At 37.8% G+C, this 22931-nt stretch overlaps 1 protein-coding gene across 2 annotated transcripts in view; it reads left to right on the top strand.

Annotated features, from left to right (window-relative positions):
• VhaSFD (V-type proton ATPase subunit VhaSFD) overlaps positions 1-15788 on the top strand; it is a 129886-nt gene extending 114098 nt beyond the window's left edge. For both annotated transcript variants that reach the window (XM_067136469.2, XM_067136470.2), the window contains 2 exons: positions 5297-5410; positions 14163-15788. In XM_067136469.2, the coding sequence (XP_066992570.1) occupies positions 5297-5410; positions 14163-14250 (202 nt within the window). In that variant the 3' untranslated portion in view covers positions 14251-15788. The remainder of the gene's footprint in view (positions 1-5296; positions 5411-14162) is intronic.
• Positions 15789-22931: the final 7143 nt, after the last annotated feature.

Genomic DNA, 22931 nt, shown 5'->3' on the forward strand with positions numbered 1-22931 from the left:
TGCTGAGCGCACACGATGGACTGTAATCATTTCCGCACACGGATTACTTAATCACATTAGAATTTATTCAGTACTCTGACCGTCCTATCTGGTACAATTATTTCACTCAAGAAAACTATCTCCTCATGGAGTCAAGACCTAGCCGCAATGGCTAAAATCTGCAGTTGAACTCAGTCTACTTTCGTTGTTTGGTTTCGCAGAGCAGCTCAACAAATTTTCGTTCACTTTGTATCACAAAATGCCGGAGAAGGAGACTTCGTCATGGCGTCCCTTCGTATTTATAGCAGTTACCCCCTCTCTTCGGATATCTCCCTTTGCTGCCAAGAAAATTTCTATAAATTTTCTGACTTACCTAAACTGTAATTTCAAGAGTTTTGAAAGTGACTACATGCTTGCTACATTTCTGGCGGTAGTGTTCATGGACATTTAAAAATTTTACGGGTTCGATTTGTGAGATGATTGACCTCCTTTGATAGGCACTATATTTTTTTGACTTGGCTTGGGTCGCCATGTACACGCGCTTTGAAATAGTTCACAAAAATGATTTGAGATTCTTCCGCCGTTGACACGTGTGGCTGACGTCACGTACCCCAGAGCGTGGGACCGAAGGTAATCACCTCCTCGTCACGTGTCAAATCCATGCTATCAAGAATCCAACTTTTAAATGATTGTCGATTTATACATAATGTTCTTAGGGCACAAAGGTCATGGGTTCAGTACATTATCATTATAGACTGTTATGCCTTTCAGCGTTCAGTCTGCAAGCCTCTGAGAATTTACTAAACGTCGCCACAATCCTCGATTTGCAACTAGTGTTGTGGCCTCATTTAGTTCTATACCTCTTATCTTTAATCGTTAGAAACTGAATCTAACCATCGTCGTCTTGGTCTCCCTCTACTTCTCTTACCCTCCATAACAGAGCCCATTATTCTCCTAGGTAACCTATCCTCCTCCATTCGCCTCACATGACCGACCACCGAAGCCAGTTTATACGTACAGCTTCATCCATCGAGTTCATTCCTAAATTAGCCTTTATCTCCTCATTCTGAGTACCCTCCTGCCATTGTTCCCACCTGTTTGTACCAGCAATCATTCTCGCTACTTTCATGTCTGTTACTTCTAACGTATGAATAAGATATCCTGAGTCCACCCAGCTTTCGCTCCCGTAAAGCAAAGTTGGTCTGAAAACAGACCGATGTAAAGATAGTTTCGTCTGGGAGCTGACTTCCTTCTTACAGAATACTTCTGATCGCAACTGCGAGCTAACTGCATTAGCTTTACTACACCTTGATTAAATCTCACTATATTACCATCCTGGGAGAACACACAACCTAAATACTTGAAATTATCGACCTGTTCTAGCTTTGTATCACCAATCTGACATTCGATTCTGTTGAATTTCTTACCTACTGACATCATTTTAGTCTTCGAGAGGCTAATTTTCATACCATACTCATTGCACCTATTTTCAAGTTCCAAGATATTAGACTGCAGGCTTTCGACACAGTCTGCCATTAAGACCAAGTCGTCAGCATAGGCCAAACTGCTTACTACATTTCCACCTAACTGAATCCCTCCCTGCCATTTTATACCTTTCAGCAGATGATCCATGTAAACTACGAACAGCAAAGGTGAAAGATTACAGCCTTGTCTAACTCCTGTAAGTACCCTGAACCAAGAACTCATTCTACCATCAATTCTCACTGAAGCCCAATTGTCAACATAAATGCCTTTGATTGATTTTAATAATCTACCTTTAATTCCATAGTCCCCCAGTATGGCGAACATCTTTTCCCTCGGTACCCTGTCATATGCTTTCTCTAGATCTACGAAACATAAACACAACTGCCTATTCCTCTCGTAGCATTTTTCAATTACCTGGCGCATACTGAAAATCTGATCCTGACAGCCTCTCTGTGGTCTGAAACCACACTGGTTTTCATCCAACTTCCTCTCAACGACTGATCGCACCCTCCCTTCCAGGATACCAGTGAATACTTTGCCTGGTATACTAATCAATGAGATACCTCAATAGTTGTTGCAATCCTTCCTGTTCCCTTGCTTATAGATAGGTGCAATTACTGCTTTTGTCCAATCTGAAGGTACCTTACCAACACTCCACGCTAATTTTACTACTCTATGAAGCCATTTCATCCCTGCCTTCCCACTGTACTTCACCATTTCAGGTCTAATTTCATCTATTCCTGCTGCCTTATGACAATGGAGTTTATTTACTATCCTTTCCACTTCCTCAAGCATAATTTCACCAACATCCTTTTCCTCCTCCCCATGAGCTTGGCTGTTTGCAACACCACCATGACGATTTCCTTTTACATTGAGAAGATGTTCAAAATATTCCCTCCACCTCTCCAGTGATTCCCTGGGATCTATTATGAGTTCACCTGAATTACTCAAAACACTGTTCATTTTCTTTTTCCCTCCCTTCCTAAAAACCTACAACCTGTTTTCCAGTCATTGACCGGGTCAGGGATGGAATGAATGAAACATATATAGGCTGTTATTACAATGGGGTCGCCACTCCCAAGGTGATCCCTCCCTTCCTAAGATTCTTTATTACTGTCCAGAAAGGTTTCCCTGCTGCTTGACCTAGCCTTTCCAGGTTATTACCAAAATCTTCCCATGACTTCTTTTTGGATTCAACAACTATTTGTTTCGCTCTGTTTCTTTCATCTGCGTACCAATCCCTGTCTGCCTTTATTATTATTATTATTATTATTATTATTATTATTATTATTATTATTATTATTATTATTATTATTATCTCTAACCTTGTCTGTGTAATACTTGACTTTATCACCACACGATTGTGTTGTCTGCGTAATAATTGACTTTATCACCACACGGTTGTGTTTTCTAACTAGTGTATCTCACTGAATAATCCACATGACAATTATAATTCACATTTTCAAATAATTATTCTTCAATTAATTATCATTACTCATTATCACTAGAATTCAAGTTAACTATGCCATTTGTGAACATTTAATTCTGACATTTGCATAGCATTCAAATTTTCCAATTAATTTAAAATGTTTCAGAATTTGAATATAAATGTATTGGAAATTTTTTTATCCATGTGTGAGTTAATTAAAATATTAACTTACAAATCGCTTGCCTTTGCGGAAAAATAACGAGACGATCTTTCCCTTAAATCTTAATAATCAGCAAATAAAATCCTAGTCTAGTCTTCCTTGACATAAACTCATTAAATTTTCCTTAAGGTGCAAATTAAATTCTCATGGTGGCACATGACGTTGAACACAATCTGTGTCGCCATAAATGCACGACCAGATTAAATCAAATTGAACAATCAAAATACATGGAAAATATTCATATTTACAACACACACACACACACACACACACACACACACACACACACACACACACACACACACACACATTCACACTAGGTAACACGTACTTTTTTATATACATTATTTACAGCGAATCCTACCCTTATAAGTTTATTCTTTATTTTTAAGCATGGTCACGTCAACAGATTGCAGAGGATAAATCCGTGTAAGAAAATACTCTTCCTTCGATAATGGCTAGTGGTCGAAATGCGTGATATCACTTGGGTTAAAATGTTCCTTACACAATGATGGAGATTCATCTAAGTTTCTGAAGTTTATTTGAAGATTCCAATAGGATTCCATAATCATCACCATCACATGGGTTACAAGTCGCAAACATCGCGTTCATGAGCCTCAATCACATTATTATTATTCCCTATCCATGAAATACATACACAACACGTGCTCCACTTACAATAAATTCCATTGTGCTCCCAAAGACACAACAACAAGTCATTCAACAATAATAAATTCTCCAATTAATAAATTACATAATTAACATCCCGCAGGATTGCCGTATTCCAGGCACACCATGAATTGAGCACATTAGATCTCACATATAAGGAATCTAAGATAATTTATAGCTCACGACCGTTTAATTCCATTTTTAACCCGACCTTACTTGATTTTATTCAAGTGATTATTATATCTATCAATCTTCATGAAATATCGTAAAATTAGATGACTCTATCCTAAAGAGTACAAGTGATCTTAAAATGACACTAGGTTCGATCCTATCTCACAAATTGTACACGTAACTCCAGATCAGATTAATTCCAATATCACAGGCAAATAAATAAAGTTTATTGCGTGGTCAGTGATCTTTAGATATATCTAACTCATATGCATGGGAATTCACTCAGACAGACTACACATCTAATCTAATAGGTACCAAATTTCAGTCACACACATAAAACTTGACTACCATGACACCTCAAGAAATGGAAAAATGAAATGCATCTATCTACAACAAAAACTAATAGATCTACGATTTACAGAAGAAAGATCCTCTAGCTTTACAAAAATGAGAAAGAAAATAAACTTTTAAATGGTACTCAAGTTTTAGATGAGGTTCGACCCCCACTTGGCAGTCAGTCATTCCGGCATTTCCCCGGTCAGTCACCTTCTCCAACCAGATATGCCTCGCATACTTAGAAGGTCGTGGAGACACAGCAGTAGACGTCCCACGATGAAATCAAGATGCACGTTGTCGAGGAATAATCCATCTTGATGTACAAAGCGATCACTGGGATGACTTCTGTCGCGTTCCAGAAGTGCAGGCTGTATCTGAGACAACAAATATTAAGATATGCGCGCGCGCACACACACACACACACACACACAGAATCACTGAATGTTCTCCTGGATAAATACACTTAACTTGGATCTCCTGAGTTGGAATTTACTCCATAAGAGTTAACAAATAATTTTCATTAAATTCGGCAGAATGGACGTCTACTCGCACGGCAAAGTTCTTTCCCACGTGGTCACGATGACCAGTAGAGTGACAGCAAAATAGACCAGAATAACGTAGATCAGAGTAGAGAGTGATTTACTTAGAACATGGCTTTTTATATCCTTGGCTTGGGAGGCGTGTACCTTTTGAAGACGATCATTGGTTCCTGGGGTCTCTTATAATTGGCTATGACTGTTCAAGAAGCTTGCTGGCAGTCAGGTCGTCCGCGCTTGGCAGGCTAGAGACACAGGCTCGTCACGTGGATTAATACATCGCCCCTCTGAATGACGAAAAAAAACTGACTTGGAGCTCGCTAACTGCTTCCCAAATGACAAATACAGCTCCCGGCGAACAATAAAACTTTTAATGTTAATTTGTCGTAAATATTCTCAAGATTACCACATTTGAAGGGGACAATAGGATGTGTGAAATCTGTGATTAAATAATAATTTTTACATTTTCAGTGTAATTGAGCAGTTGGGAGGGAAGCAGCTGGTGATGCAGCTTCTTGGCCATGAGGATCCTAATGTACGATATGAAGCTTTGCTTGCTGTGCAGAAGCTTATGGTACATAACTGGTATGTATGTTTAATGCATCATCTAGTTTTCTATTCATCATCAATGTCCCACTCCAGTCGCCTGGGTGTGGTTTAGTTTTCTATTAGTACTGCATAATTATGATAAACTTTCTGGTATTAAAAAAATTTTTTTTTTAAATGTCACTGTAGAAAAATATGAATTTTGGCTGTTGTAAATATTGGACTTGATATTATAAGCTTCTACTCACCCCCACCCCCATTCTTATTTCTTTCTTTTTTTTTAAAGCAGTTCATTAGTGCAACATTAATTGCTATATGCCTTCACTAATGGGCAGAATAGCTACACACTAAATAGAGCACAGCTTATGCAGCCTATGTTAATAAGACTACGTATATGTGCTAGAGTATAAAGATTATTTTTGGTTGAAGCTTTAAGACAAAAAGAGTGGAAATGATTGAGAATCTTGTTTGGCTTTATGCATTACTATGGTGTCCAGTCTGGTCTACTGAATTAGTCCTTAACATTAGCCTGAACTGTCTTCGCTTTACACTGGAGAAGGTATCCTAGACTTTGAAATAAGGGTCAACTGTTTCAAAGTAGAACGCGATTGTAGGAATAAGGCAGTGATCCTGGCCAGTTTCCTTCCATGAGGAGGTTAGAACACCAAACAATGTAACTGAACTTCACAGGCACACTACACACTACACCTATGGTGGCAATAGGATTCTCTAACCTTGTGTATGTTCAGCCTTCAGCCCTCAGGCTGGGTGGATTCTCCGCCATCAGGTGTCATACATGGCCTAGGCATCACTGAAGAGGCGTACTAGGGAAATGAGTGAGGTAGTTTCCCGTTGCTTTCCTCGCCGAGCCAGCCGTTGCTATTACATATCAGTCTGCCAAGCCCACTGAAATGCATGCACCAGCCGACTCTATGAGCAACATTTTCACACCATTCATAGCAGGGACTGGCTGCAGAAGGAATCTAGCATTGCTCATACCTCAGTCACTTTCATATTGTCAAAGCCAAGGATAAGACAGATCAATGAAAGTAACAAAATTGCTCTAGCCCATACCAGAAGACATAGTGCACTGTAAACACCAGCAAAGGCATTCTAACCTTGGTGAATGTCAGAAGAATTATCGCATGACCTTTGCTCTGAAATGTCTGTGGCGAAATTGACTACAGAGTAACCTGTTTTTGTCATGCATTGTGTGCAAACGAGTACAATGCCATCATTACCTGCCAAAAACAGTCGGGGCTTTCCATGGGAACATGTCAACTCTCTGGCATTGAAGAACTGAAGAACAATTTGGATAAGGTAATAACATAATTCAATGAACATGAGCCATTCCTGTGGATTTGCTAGAGAGAGAGAGAGAGAGAGAGAAGCAACTGTGAATGACAAAAGCTATATGGAAATGCTCAGGAAGTGGAGGAAGGGTGATAAAGGCAAAATGATGTCCTTTCCCTCAAAAACAATGCCAGACTACACACTGCCTATGCTGTCCATGACACATTGAAGCAATTAAGGAAGTACTCACGAATCCCCCTCTTATAATGTCCCAATGTGATCTTCATATATTTGAGAAGTTTAAACTTGCCCTCAGAGGTCAACAATTCACATTGGAGTATGAGGAGGTCATAGTTCAACAAAGGTTCCAGCAGGAACCCAGGGACTTCTTAAGAGTCTTGTTTCACACTGAGATAAGTGCCTTGGGAGGTGCGGTGACTACGTGTTACTGAGTCGAGATTAGTGTGCTGAAGAATAAAGCAAATGTGCACTTTACCTTTTACATTGACACAACCAATGCCAAACATCAGTTTTAGGATAATTTACTGCTACTATTTCTCTTTAAGAGTCATTTTTCTCACAACCCATTTTTCTACCACCAACAATAGCTAACTTTTTGCCATTACTTGGAGTCATGTAATTCAGTGTGGCATTTAGTACACAAGTGGACATTGCTAATTTACTGTACATCAACTTGCCAGGAAGAGAATAGCCTTTGTTCAATCTGAATAATGAAATAAAAACTACTTTACGTGATGATGCTAGGTTTTGCAAATATTTCATGAGAGTAATTACATATATGGTTGTTTACATGGACACTATTGAATAATGCTGTTTCTTTGTACCTTTTTAAGAATCTGAAAAGAGAAAAACCTTACTCTTTACCTAATGTGATATTTGGTAAATATTAATACATTTATGCTTACCAGATCTGAATAACTTGTTCCTTTGGAAACTATTTTTCTCAGGAAGGAATTGGCTAGATTGAACCTGGGAATTCTCAGTTTATAAATAACTTCCATACCACTACCAGACTTTATACTTTTCTCCATCTTCTGAGTTCATTCTTATAGGTATTCCTGATATGTAATTTGTTTTTGAATTCATCAGATGTCAGACGATCCATATTAACTCTTTTCATAATCAGGTTTTTGAAGCACTGACATACCCCACAATTTAGGTTTTTGCACACTCATAAACTGCATTATAAATTATTGCAAAGGCATATAGTACCTTACATGTTTTAAGATGGCCTAGTTGTACATGAAAAAAGTGAAAAATCACATAATCAAAGAATGAAATGGAACGGCATATGGCTTTTAGTGCCGGGAATGTCCAAGGACGTGTTCGGCTCGCCAGGTGCAGGTCTTTTGTTATGACACCCGTAGGCGACCTGCGCGTTGTGATGAGGATGAAATGATGATGAAGACGACATACACCCAGCCCGTCCCAGCACATTGAACCAATGATGGTTAAAATTCCCGACCCTGCCGAGAATCGAATCCGGCACCCCTGTGACCAAAGGCCAGTACACTAATCATTTAGCCATGGAGCTGGACATAATCAACGAATGTTCATAGTTAATGTTTTTGTATAGTATTCTGCAAAATATGGTGCTGGTCACAGCGTGTTGTTACAGTCTTCGCACTGGTAAATGGTCTTCCTGATTCCATTTTTTAGGCTGATATTGTTGAGTTTGTCATCTTGAAGTTGGGAACTGTTATCATTGAAATGAGAGAACTGTAGAAATGCTTTATGTTATTACATACCATGAGCTGGGAAAATATAGGTGGGGGCGGTTGAATAACACCCACGGTATCCTCCCTGTCATGGAAGAGACAAGGGAGAATGACAAGAAAAGCGTGAAAGAATACCCTACATAAGTTTCAATATGCACATATATTTTCACCACTCTAAATCCTTCCAGAGCATAACAATCTGAATCAACCAATTTCAGTGAGGGGACCAACTTCCATTATAACAATAGAGAAAACTATGAGGTACAATTAACAACTCTTTACAAGCACATTCTCTGGTAAGTTTAGATACTATCGTAATGTATGAGGAAATGTTCTTCCCTAGAGAAATTCAAATTTAATCAGCTACGATACCTCAGATGCCCAAGGTATGTTGAGCAAATACAATAAAAATATCTAATGAAATGCCAATACATGTTACGTGAAACAACAGGTACAATAAAGCTCTAGGGAACAATATTACAATCAGTTCAGTGGTTCTCACAATTAACAAAAGTCACGCGAGAAAAACTATTAGCAGTAAGAAGGCATTAATAAGATAGGGCAATAAATCGCAACTTAATAGGAACATTTGCCGATCACGTTTGTCAGGCTTAACACAGTCTCGATGACATAAAGCTGTTGGCTGGAACACGCTGGTTCCAAGTGGCTTAAGACCGAAGACGATGGAAGCATATGGAAGAGGCGTATATCCAGCAGTGGACTGAAATAGGCTAGAAAAGAAGAACACGGTCTCTTGGAATAAATGACCGAGGAGATATTGACTCCTTGATTTGGGGTAAAGATTGATCCATAAACGTTTACTTCTAGAGGTTCAGCTTCAAGTTCCATAAAATGATTAATACAAAATTCTTACAAACATTGTATAAAATAGGGGAGATTATTACTTAACAATTGTAATAAATGTTAGATATTGCAAACTAGCCCCAACATACCGGCTTTCCTCAGTCTATTTTCCAAAAATATATTGCTAGAATTTGGAAAGGAGAAAATCGGGGCGAGCCTCTGAACCCAGCGCTTCGGAAATAAACAAAAGGCTCTGCAAAATTTATATTCTGAATGTGTATAGAGTATAAATGAGCTGTTACTTCGGACAAAAGTCCACAATTTTCTGCTCCCAAGTAATTTAGTCCTTCCAAATTGACATCAAACATAGCAGAATGTCTAGAATCATTACTCCTGCATTTCAGTATGCCCCAATTAAAGAAAACAGTTCTGTGAAAGGAACAAAAATAGAGCTAGATGATAATCATGAGGAAAAATGTCTCTCTCATGCTCTTGCCTTAAGTAGATGATTATAGAATTAATGGAGGAAAAATCCAGCTCTCTCCAGCAATGCACCTGCCATGTTCGAACATCCAACACAAGCTAAGGGAAATTTCGCAGATGGGAAGAAGCAGCTTGTATATGTACGAAGCAGGAAGTCGTCGAGAATGTTCGGTAAAGCAAAGCAAAAGGAGTTGCGTACATCAGAGTGACGTTATCACTTGAGAAACAGAGGAAAACAGGTGATCAATGTAGAGAGGTAGGTACACGTGACGGTCAGGAGTGTGTGTGGGCAAGGAGGAGAAACATGTAGCGAGCACACAGCACCCATGTAAGACCAGGCATACGCAATTGTAGCTACATGCGATAGGCTCTGCGGTTCAATATCATTGCATTTTAGGGCAGTGTGCCATTGTCATAATGCTGAAAATTTATGCTCATGTTTACACAGCACATGTCTTCTATCTGTCAATAAGTCAGTCATTGATCTGCATTTAGGGCTGTAACCCAGGTTGCAGATTCCCTCCCTGTCAGTTGTTTACCCAGCCTTTTCTGAGATTTACTGATGCTAAACAAGGCATACGTTATGTGTAAAGGACAAATACACTGCTAGCTAATGGCACTGCGGCATTATAATATGATTATTAATCTTTGATATTTTTATCATGTTTTGAGTAGCATATTCCATATCCATTAATACATCAATTTTCACACCTACATGTGACAACTAACCTTAACACCTCACACCTGATAGAAGTATTGTCATTCTCAAGTTGGCCTAGGATTGTCTATTAATCATGTTTGTTTTTTTATTAAAAAAACATTTCTTGATGCAGTTAATTATTTATTGCCAAGATTGAGAATTGCTAACATTCTGTAAATTCTCTTCCACACTATATTTTTTCTTTCACCAATAGTACTATATGTTTTCAGTCTTTTTGAGATAGAAACTATTGCTGGCTACAAACTAGCAGCACCTATTACCATTATCCATTCCTCATTGTTCATTTTCGGTTTAGTATAATGCTTCAGTTAACATCTGGATAATGCTGAGATGACAGTCTTCATTTTTGTTATGTTTCTCAAGCATCCCTTTGTTTAGGTAGAGAATTAACGTAGGTAAGGTCTGATTGTCTTTTTTCTGTTTAGTTTATAAATAACTGTTATATACAGTATACACTTAAATTTATATTTATGTCTGAACTTCTCTTGAAATTGTACCCATTTGTTAATTATGTTCGGTACTTACGCAGTGCTTCGTTGACTATACTATAAACACATATACAAAAACTCGATTGGATAATATCTTGAATTTTCTTCTGAATAATTTGGAGTTTCTGGCTAGAGCAGTAAGTCTCAATATAATGGATTTGCATCAACTGTGACTATACATATAGAATTTTCACAACAAATTCTGTTCGCAAAACTTGATTCTATTACATAAAGCTGGCTGTATAATGTTTGGCAGTTTTCAGTAAGGCAGTAAATCTGAAATGTACCCTGAATCTTAAAACAGTAAGGACCTAATCCTGGAATGTCAATACAGTTAGCAGAGAAGGATGCAAAGGACATTGTACTATTATTCTGCCTTAGATGGTTCATGAAATTACGTAGCATCATGCCTTTAAGTACGTAGTTTACTTGACGTGGAAAATAAACCAAACCATTGTGGCAACACGAATTAAAATGTCCATTTACCATTTCCTCAGCAAAATGTCATGCTTGGCAGTGCATACAGATTTTGTTTAATAACCCTACACTGAATAATTCGATGTAAGTTCCATAATAAAGGTCTTTTTGAAATATGGAATATCCTGAGATGGATTTTTCTCTTTCTTGCTCATTAGAACCAACATGGAGCAACAACTAACATTCTGGCATTCTCGCATTCTCGCAATAATTTGATTTCACAGAGCCATCTATCAGACTAACATACAAAGATCTCCATAGGTAACTTTCACAGAGCCCTCTATCGGGCTGACATAGAAAGATCAGCAGAGACAACGTTCATAGACCTAAGCATCATATGATTTGAATAAATTACTATTTTACTCAAATAAAGGACTTAATGAAATTTTTCTAGTAATTCTGAGATGGAGACTTTTCTTTTTCTGTATAACACATAGGTTTTCTCACAGTGTTGTTACACGTTCAAATTTTATACCTGTCTCTGTGTATGTGAAATGAGTTTTGTCTGTACATTGCTCCGAATTTTAAAAAATGGTATTTCTGTATCAGCCGTGTCCACAGTAACGAGGAAATGCACTTCTTAATTTCCCATATTTTCTGTCTGTATGTATGTACATGCATCACTAAAAAACAGCTGAAGAGAATTGAATGAAAATCAGTATGTAAAGTCAGGGAATGTCTCTACAATCTAGGCCATAAATAATTGTATTCACACTGAGTGAAATGGTAGTTTAGGGAAAGGCCTAAAATTCAGTTATCGAATATTTATGTTATTAGTGGTCTTATCGATAAGTACTACATAACGTCAGTTATATAAAATTTAATTTCCGCTCAATATGTCTTATACAATAACAGAGATATTCATGAATTTTGATTTTTGTTGCTACATAAGTCCATATCACCCCCGGGCCACGAGAAAATGTGTTTACATACCCATTTTCATTCAATTCTATTAAGTTGGGGAGTAAGGAACTACAGTCTAGGCTATAAATAATTTCATTCGCCCTGGTTGAAATGGTAGTTTTTGAAAGGCACCTAAAATTTAATTTTTAATTGCCTGTGTGTTATTGGTTGTATTGAAAAGTACTACCTACATAACAAAAGTTATAGAGAATACAATTTCATATCATTTAAATCTTATTCAGTTTTACCGTACCGACTATTACAAGATTGGTGGTGAACGGTGATTATTGTTTTAAGAGGAATTCATGACTTAGATGAATTTAGACTTCTGTTGCTTAGTCCTTATCTGCGCCGAGCATTGCAACTTAGAAATATTGTTCAGTCGTGTTAATTGCCGATGGATTTTGACATGATTGTCTTAAAGTGTAAAAACACATGGTCATCGGTCCATATCGACAAGGAAGATTGTGGAAATAATTATGAAAATGAAAAAAAATCATAAAGGAACAATCGCTTGAATAATAAGACAAGAGTGAGTCACGAAAGGAAGGACGACTCGCTTTACATTAGATGCCCTAATATCTCAGAGTCGGAAGAAAACTAAATGTGAAGACCTTCAATGTAGAAAGCTCATAAAATTGATCAACAATAACATTTTATTGACCATTGTTTGTTGTGATGTACTTTGTCTTCTGCTGCCACTCTTCTCCGATAGATGGGATTACTGCTGCATACGGAGTATAACAGCCTGCCTGAATATTAGTGGGAAGTAGCTAGGGAGTTAGATAACTCTCTTCTTTAGCATGCCATTCCTCTGGTTCATAAATTTTCTGATATTACTGGAACATAACACACTGGTTCGTCATAGTATTCAAACTATTTGATCCCTACTCTGTTAGATCAGCATTAGTACTATTCGTTAAAAGTGCTTTTAAACAGAACATTCCTACTGACGTCATTGTAATGACCTATGTTGACTTCAGTTGGGAAAACCACAAAGACATCTTTCTGAGGATGTATAAAAGGCAGGTGGAGAGTGAGTGTCTGTCATTATAATGAAAACTGCCCAACTTGATTCTGACCGGCAGTAGGCAAGTCGGCCTACCATCATAATGAAAAATCTCCAACTTGATTTTGACATGGTCGGCAGGAGGGCCTGCCTGCCATTACACTGAAAATTCCTTAACCCATTTTCACATGAGAAAAGATGCATGGTGACTTCTCCATCATGTTTCTGGGGTTACGTTAAGAGCTAAGCAATTTAATACATTCTTACCCTCAACGTGTATACTACTTAACCTAGAATTCTGTATACAGTGTAGAATTCCGTTGTGAAGCACGGGTACATCAGCTAGTTGTGTGTGTGTGTGTGTGTGTGTGTGTGTGTGTGTGTGTGTGTGTGTGTGTGTGTGTGTGTGTGTGTGTGTGTGTGTGTGTGTGTGTGTGTGTGACAAGCGTTTAAAACAAACAGCAGTTAAATATTTTGATGCCGTTAACATTTTGTGTGTATTTTTAAGGTAATTTTTTGGAATTTTTGTATATTTGCAGACATTTTTGAAGGATGGAAAGTAATGAAATTTTACCATTGACATAGTTTTCATATACCTTTTCTAAGAAAGTAATTTTTTTTGCACTTTCTTCCTACACTAAATCTTTAAATATTATATTCTTTGATATTCTCCTGGGACTTGCATCCTCCCTATCTTGATTCTTGTCAGTTTTGTCTGTAAGAAGAATGATACCTGGTCCTGTCTGTTTTATTTAAATGAAAGTAAGTGTTTCACTGCTGCTGTAATCTTAGACAGTGCTTCAAAGTGTGTTCCTTTGTTCTACTTTTTTCTGATTTTCTTGTTGTACTGGTACAAATATTGATGTATTTTTAGGGAATACCTGGGCCGGCAGCTGGAGAAGGAACAAACTCAGGGTACAAAGCCTCAGTCAGGAAGTGGGACTCTTGCAGCCAAAGCCTAATCCTTAGAATTAGCAGTGTTATTTAGAATGGGGGAGGGATGCTATCTAGTTAGCAATGCAGTATTAAGCACATTTCAGTTCTTACTGATGGGGCATGTGTTGGAATGACATCTACATTTCAGTCAGTTCTTTGTGCATTACTGTGAACACATTCCTAAAATATATTTCCTTTATTGACACAAAGGATCAACTGTATTCAGGTGTATGTAGTGTAATTGTAAAGTGTTAATAAGATGTTGATTTAATGTTCTGTAAATAATGATTGTTGGTGTTTGTACATGAATAATTGTTATATAAGTATGTAAATGTATAATTATTAATGGTGTTAAGAAAATACATGGAGGGGTTGTTTTTTTTTTTTTAAAGTTGACATTCGGTAATAGAATTCATGGCACCATATCTCCAGTTTTTCTTCCTGTAAAGATTTTAGTTTGTACAACTAATGTGAAGTACAATGGTGGATCTGTTATAAGGGACTCAAGGTATCTTAAGCAGTATTTTGCTAGGGAGTGAATATCTTGGTTTGTATAATCCGATATAATGGTGAAATGAGTATTTGAAAAGAAATAAATCACTTAAATGAGAACATATTTCAATTTATAAAACTTTGACTGTGTTTAAGGTCACTGAGTGTCAGCTGTGCTGATCAGTATTTTAGTTCTGTGCATGCTCTTACTTTAGATACATCAACAGAGAAAAGTTGAGATTTTATTTTATAACCCGTTGAATATTTTGATGTGGTTCAGCGGTTCAAAGTTAACTAAAGAGTAAATTTTGATCTCTTTTTCTAGAAGTAATAGATATATGTAGCCTGCATCATTTATTTTTTAGTGTAAACAATTATATATATATAAACAAAACAAAACGTACTGTTATCTGCTAGTAGATCTTCCATCTGAGCTTGTTATATAAATGAGATAGTTGATTGTAAACAACCTTATCACAGAAGCAACAGAGGTTAAAATCAGATACATGTATGATTGGCCGCTATGGACTCAAATTACATGAGTAATTGCCTGTGCAATTTAGATACTCTTTTAGGTGATTATGGCTGAACATACATTAAAGAAACAAGCAAGATTATTAGTTGATGAAACTCAAGTTTATACTGCATTACATACATAGTATAGTTTATAAAGGTCCAGCTAGGGAAGTGGACCAAATTGGAATTATTCAAGGAAATAGACAACAGCAACTTACCAGGTAAGAATGCAGTTAATACAGAGAAGAATATCACATTGGTCTGAAACTCTTTGATATGTGGCAAGCTCAGTGGATGAACCTGCTTATGACAGAATTCTTGCATTTTTATGTCAGTCTAAACCATGATGATGTATCTTATCATTCACAGAACTTTTTTTTGTATCTCTCTAGATAATTGTGTAAAATGTTTTATGAATTTTTAAAAATTATATGGGTCTCTTGTTATGAATTTAACTACTGTATTAGGTGAAGATAGCTCTTGACAAAATTGCTATGATCTTTTTAAAAACATTTTGTTGTTTTGGAAATTGTTAATAAAGAATATATCACATCTACATTGTTTTTTGCCACCTTTTCCTTTCACTATTATAGTGCAACCTTGTTTAACTGGGCTACATGAGACCGCAAGCCATCCAGAATAGCCTGAAAATGAAGGAGAAGACAGTTTGTTGGTATTTTCTTCATAAGAGTTATGGCCATCTTGAAGAAACTCAAAAGCCACCTAAACTTGCCATGATTTTCAAACTTTTACCAAACTTTTATAGCCTGACTCGGTGAGTGTGGTGGGTGACACTTTAGTTGGAACATAGTGCATTGAAGTGAATGGTTGAGGAGAGATACTATAGGCATCATATTGCTACGAGCCGAGTCATGCATTTTTTACAATTTACATAAATCAGAGTGCATTTGCACATTGTAAGAAAGATGACTTTGTCAGAGGACTTCATTACTGGTTATCACCTTGTACTATTTTTTAACATACAGTACGGTCTTCCAAGCTTAGTTCATCCAGAAGGACAAATGGTTTCATACAAATTAATCTAAACATATCATTTTCTATGGTAGTTATGACTAAATGATCTATTAACTATTGTTCGTGGTAAATTCTGTTTCTGCTTTCGATTGAATTGCATTTCTAGTGCATGGCAGCATTTTTTTGAACAACAAAAAAAGAATTATTTTCAAAATTTACATTACAAATATTCCCGTGTATTTAAAGACAGATGTGACTGACGATATTGTACAGTTTGTACATTTGCATATTCTTGTCATATAGCGTTGTGGATTCATAGGAAACAAAATGAATAGGTGCTAAAGCTCATAACATCAGAGAAGCCAGCCTAAGTGGACAACCTTGGCTTGCCAAGGACTGGGTAGTCTCTTGGCCAGAGGGTGAGAAATGATGACTGGTAATGTGTTATGTTCTGCAGCCCAGCTGACGAATGGCACTGCATCATATCCAGGGCAGGCAAAGAGAAATTGGCTACTGGGTACGGTGGTGTAGATCTTTGGGGCATCCCATGTGAAATCTGCAACCAGGGACATGGAAGGTAAAATAGATGCCTTCCAGGCTCGAGCCAGCATGTGCATTACCATGTGAAACGTAAGAGACCTAACAGAGAAACACATTGTATAAAATGAGCTGAATAGGTGCAATATTTCCATAGCTGGCCCCTCTGAAATTCTCTGGAAGGGAAGCGGACACTTCATGACAGGTGATCAGGTGATAGTCTACTTCTCTAGGACTGAGACAGGCGGCTCTGAAGGCGTGTCTGCAATTGTACCCAATAGACTTGCGTAGCCCGTGGTTGATGCCCCTGCACGCCAAAGCCAAATGCTGCAACCTAAACATTGTGCAGGTGTACACTCCTGCCACACGTCAAGGATGTGGTCATTTTGAACTTCTATGCATCCCTTGAATCTGCCATATCCCTAGCCGGCAAGTTCTTGCAATAATGGGTAATATCAATGACCAGCTTGGGAAGACACTATGGGTGACCATATTTGCTCTGCAGTAGGACACTTTGGCTTGGGCACACTTAATGAAAAAGGGGAACACACAGTGGTGTTACATTAGGAACACACTCCTCCAGCAGCATCCGAGATGGCTCTAGCGTCAAACAGGATCTACAAAAATCAAATTGATTATATGATAATATTTTAGTCTAGACGTGTTGGTGCACCTTGCTGAGAATAGCCAAGACTGTCAGGAACACTTTGGGCTCTGATCACCAATTATTAACGGCCACATTTTGCATCAAGCTTAAGGCGCCAACAAGAATTAGTGCCCTAGACCTGTCCTTGTGCGCCATCCCCAGGCTTTCTCTGAGAATCTTGATCTGTCTATTCAGCAAGAACTAGTAAGTGCCTTTGGCACAACTTTCAACAGAGTCACTGTGGGCCAAGTTCAAGACTCTCGTAAAAGATGCCATTATACACACAACCGAAGTCACTCCCAGTGAGACAGAGATAGATCAACAACACGCTTCCTCTGGTTGAAGAGCAACATAAATCGAAAGTGAAAAGACTGGATGATTGTTGATGTCTTCTGTAGGTACACAGAGCTTTCATAAGATATATCAATGAATGGGGTAATACCAATCGTACTTTATATGTCCTTTGTGATATAGGCAGTACCTAGGAAATTAAATATATAAGATATATGATTCTTTAGCTTTTATTTGATGTAATAACAAATTTGAAGTCGATAATATTGCAAAGATTATATATAATCAGTAGTCAGTATTACCCCATTAGTGTGTGGTAATACTGATAAGTCATTTATTTGCTTGCTTATCGGTATTTGACTGTTGTGTGTATATAATTCTGATCACAGTTTTCCCTTTTTTTAATATTTTATTAACATATGAACCTAAAACAAAACAAACAGTCATTCAAATCACTAAAAATAATAAAGCTTATAGAATTACAAACAAGATTAAAATCTCTGAACACATTCTATTTTCAAGCTATTTAGTAAGACTGTTCTAACTAGTCATAAAAATGTTATGGAATATTAAGATTACTAATCAGTAGGGCTCGGAAGTTGAGGAAAAGTACTTTATTTCTCAGTGTCCGAAGATGAGGCCTAACATAATATATGTTCATTCTGCGTCATTCTAGCTCAGAAAATGGTGGGTTTTATTTGTCGTTTTTAATATTTGCCTTTATTGGCATTTTTTGCTTATTGGTCCTGTTTAAGCATTTTTTAGGTCTTAACGGCTTTTGTTGCAACTTTACCTTCTTTCGACTACATTTTTACTGCCCATTTTCAATTCAAATCATCATTGGTTCAACCATCACCTCTTAAACATCTTTTCTCTAGTAAATACCATATCTGAAAAGAGAGAAAATAAAATGAAAAAATGAAATTAGTGTTTGAAAAAATCCAGCGGTACCAAATTATGTGCAAGATAAATATTGAAAGGAGAAAATTTTCTTGGGAATGTTTTTGAAGAGGAAGATATCGCTTCCTTCAAGTATGAACCCTTAATATCCATTGATGAGGAGAGAAGTTTCTCGATGTTTTGCAACATACTATCTGAAAACCGATGATCCTTTACAGTTAAGAACCTGGAGATGACTATGGTGATATACTGCAAAGTCAACTGAGGTAAGATTTCTGAATTCCAATTTCTGTATCTTAGTGTGGTTTAACCAAATGATTCCAGTTGTACAAATTTCGAATTTATTTCTCCAGGATGTCAATTGCAGCTTTGCTGAATAACTCATTCTAGGTGGGGAAAAAAAATAATTCATTCTCAATTTTCCCTGTGAGTGGGGGACGCAGACGAAGAATACACCTACACCCACGGTATTCCCTGCCTGTCGTAAGGGAGACCAAGGGATGATTGAATTAGAACCATGAGACTACTTGTAATTAGTACCATCGTGCAGGGAACACCCTGGGGCGCTTTTACTTCTGCGTAGTACCACTATCTTAGGTAACAATAGGTTTGTGATTAGTAGCGACAGTGTGTGCTTTCGGCTTTTATAGTACCTGTGACTAGTACCACTATATCAGCGACACCATGGTTCTACCTTGCCTATAATTAGTACCCACTATGTGAGGAACACCACGGGATAGTACGTATGGTTAGTACACTTAAGTGATGAACACCAAAGGTTTGCGTTGCCTGTAAATTGCACCACAATGTGAGAAACAACTTAGGTCTGTGTTACATGTGCGCATTACATTACCTGTGAGTATTACCAATGTGTGGAATACCGCAAGTCTATGCTACTTTTGATTAGTACCGCAACACGTCAAATACCATGGTTCTACTTTCCTAGCGATAAGTACCATTATGAGGGGCCGATGTCCTGGATTTTGGACCCCCTTAGACTACAAGCAGTATCACTTCAGTATTGTGCTTTAGAAGCAGTCCCTTGGTCAGTAATACTATAGTTTAACGTTAGTTTACGGGAATGTGGGGCATTGCAGGTCAGATCCACTGATTGTTTTAAATTCATATCCATCCATTCATTCTTTGTCCTCACGTTTTGAATTCTGGTCAGTGGAGGATTTTGGACTTTTAAATTGTCATTATATTTCGTCTCATTTCGAACCATTAGGGGCCGGTGACGTAGATGTTAGCCCTCTTTTAACATAAAGCGTCATCATCATTCTCAATTCTACAAGTACTGTTTTTTTAACAAACACGGAAATCCTTTTAAATGATGTTAATTTAGAAATATATATACTGTCTGAAAGAAGTATTTCACACATATTTTTGGACTGTAAGTTGCATATCGCCATAATTTTGCATTTTTAAACATTACATTCCTTTAATAACTAAAATTATGAATTAATTTGGATCGCATTTTTACATCCTTTTGACAGTTTTTGGGTCCTTTTTCCAATATTTTTAGGTCTTTCTTTAAACGATGTACTGTATGGGTTTTCAACTTCCGAGCGCTACTAGTCAGTAAAGTAAAACACAATAAATACATATTAAATATATGAGACACTTTAAACAGTTAAGAGCCTCCGTGGCTCAGGCGGCAGGCTCCAGCCTCTCACCTCTGGGTTCTGTGGTTCAAAAAATCGGTCACTCCATGTGAGATTTGTGCTGGACAAAGCGGAAGCGGGACAGGTTTTTCTCTGGGTACTCCGGTTTTCCCTGTCATGTTTTATTCCAGCAACACTCTCCAATATCATTTCATTTCATCTGTCGTTCATTCATCATTTCCCCAGAGGAGTGAGACAGGCTTCGGCAGCCAGCACAATTCCTATCTTCGCTGCTAGATGGGGGTTTCATTCATTCCATTCCTGACCCGGTTGAATGACTGGAAACAGGCTGTGGATTTTCATTAAACAGTTAAAAAATTTGTATTTGCGAGGGGACTTCATAAAGTAAGTTACACATTATTAGAGTAGATCAAGTAACTTATTGAATGCTGCACGACACTACAAAGTGACCCAGATACACGATACTCTTTTTCAATATACCGGTAGTCACCAAGTCTCTGTAAACAACGGTCTGAATGTTCTACCAATCGTTTTATTCCTCAACAATAGAAATCCACTCCTTGGTCACGAAGCCATTTGAGAACCACTGTGTGAACTTCATCGTTGGAAAAAATCTCTTCCTCTACTCCCCACCCCAAGTTCATTCAGCTTGCTTGAAATACGGGAACACATGGTGCAAGATCTGAACTGTATGGCAGTTGTTTCTATACCTCCCATCAAAAACATTGAAGGTAAGCTTGTGTTGTGTGCACCATATGGGGTGTTGCATTGTCGTGCAGGAGAACAATGCCCTTGCTTAATTTTCCACTCCGCTTGTTCTTTATGGCATTGCACAGTAAGATTCTGCATTAATGTTTGTGCCCCTTGTCATAAATATTGTGTACATAACTCCTTCACAGTCAAAGAAAACTGTGGCCATGACCTTCCCTGCTGGTGGTGCAACTTTGCAGTTCTTCCACACAGGCGAGGACGTGTGTCTCCAATTCATAGACACTCCCTCTGTTTGAGACGTGAAATGATGCACCAATGTCTCATCGTAAGTTATGAATTTCATTATGGTCCGTACTGACAATTGATCACCATCAAAGGGTAGATAAGGAGTGTCCTAGTGTATATAACTGGGACTAGTTTCGACCTCAACCTCCCCCTGTGGGTGGGGGACGCAGGTGAAGAATACATCCACGGTATCCCCTGCCTGTCATAAGGGAGACCAAGGGATGATTGAATTAGAATCATGAGACTACTTGTAATTGGGAACACCATGGGTCTCTTTTACTTGCGTGTAGTACCACTATGTTGGGTACACAATAGGTTTGTGATTAGTAGTGACAGTGTGTGAATCAGGGTGAGTTTTACAGTACCTGTGATTAGTAACACACTATGAGAGACACCATGGGTCTGCCTTGCCTGTGATTAGTACCCACCATGTGAGGAACACCACGGGATAGTACAAGTCCCTGGGATTAGTACACCTATGTGAGGAACACTATAGTTTTGTATTGCCTGTAAATGGCGTTGCAATGTGAGAAACAACAGTCTGTGTTACATGTGTGCATTACATTACCTGGGAGTAGTACCATAATGCGCGGAATACTGCGAGTATACGCTACTTTTGATTAGCACCGCTACATGACAAATACCATGGTTCTACTTTCCTAGCAATAAGTGCCATTGTGATGGGCTGATGACCTGGATTTTGGACTACAGACATCATCGATACAGGATTGTGCTTTAGAAGCAGTCCCTTGGTCAGTAATACCATTGTTTAATGCTAGTTTCTGGGAATGCGGGGCATTAGGGGTCGGATCCATTGATTGTTTTAAATTCATATCCATTCATTCTTCATCGTCATGTTTTGAATTCTGGTCAGTGGATGATTTTGAACTTTTAAATTGTCATTACATTTCGTACCATTAGGGGCCGATGACCTAGATGTTAGGCCCCTTTAAACAACAAGCATCATTATCATTGACCCCAACCCCTGCCATCATAAGCTATACTCCTGCTCACTCTCAACAGTCAATCTGCTGTTGGTGTCCGTGCCAAGTGCACACAATTTACGAGGAAAACAGGGACATTCACTTCAAACCAAATTAAACAGTAGATCACTACATCTGATGAAAAGGAATACTTATTCAAGTTATGAATGTTCCCCTTCAAGCTACATACAAACCATTATCCATATTACTATTGAACAAATTATGTGTTTTGGAGGAGGGTGTGTGCTGTTGCGACTGTGTATGATTAATAATAATAAAATAACTACATCAGCACTCTTAATAAGAAATGGCTTTGATATTTTTATAATGATTATAATAGCTACTCTATGTATTATATTCCAGCTCGTTGCTAAAAGGAATGGGCTGGGATATAGTACCATATCTGAAGTACTTATATGATTACTGTTTGCCTGTAGTATCAATACCAAATGAATGGAGAATTGCTATAGTAGCCCCGGTGTATAAAGTAACGGGTGATAAACGTACAGCCAAAAATTATACACTAGTCAGTTTGACTTGTTGCATGCAAGCTTTAGGAAAGCATTATTTCTGATTACCTAGGTGTATCAAACATGTTTGTGCAAAATTAACAACTGGTTTGATAGAAGGCAGTTTGGGTTTAGGAAAGGTTATTCCACTGAAGCTCAACTTGTACTATCCCAGGAAGATATAGTAGATATCTTAGATTCAGGAGGTCAAATGGACTATTGCGATTCACCTATCTA

The sequence above is a fragment of the Anabrus simplex genome, chromosome 1 (genome assembly GCF_040414725.1).
Source record: "Anabrus simplex isolate iqAnaSimp1 chromosome 1, ASM4041472v1, whole genome shotgun sequence".
NCBI lineage: Eukaryota > Metazoa > Arthropoda > Insecta > Orthoptera > Tettigoniidae > Anabrus > Anabrus simplex.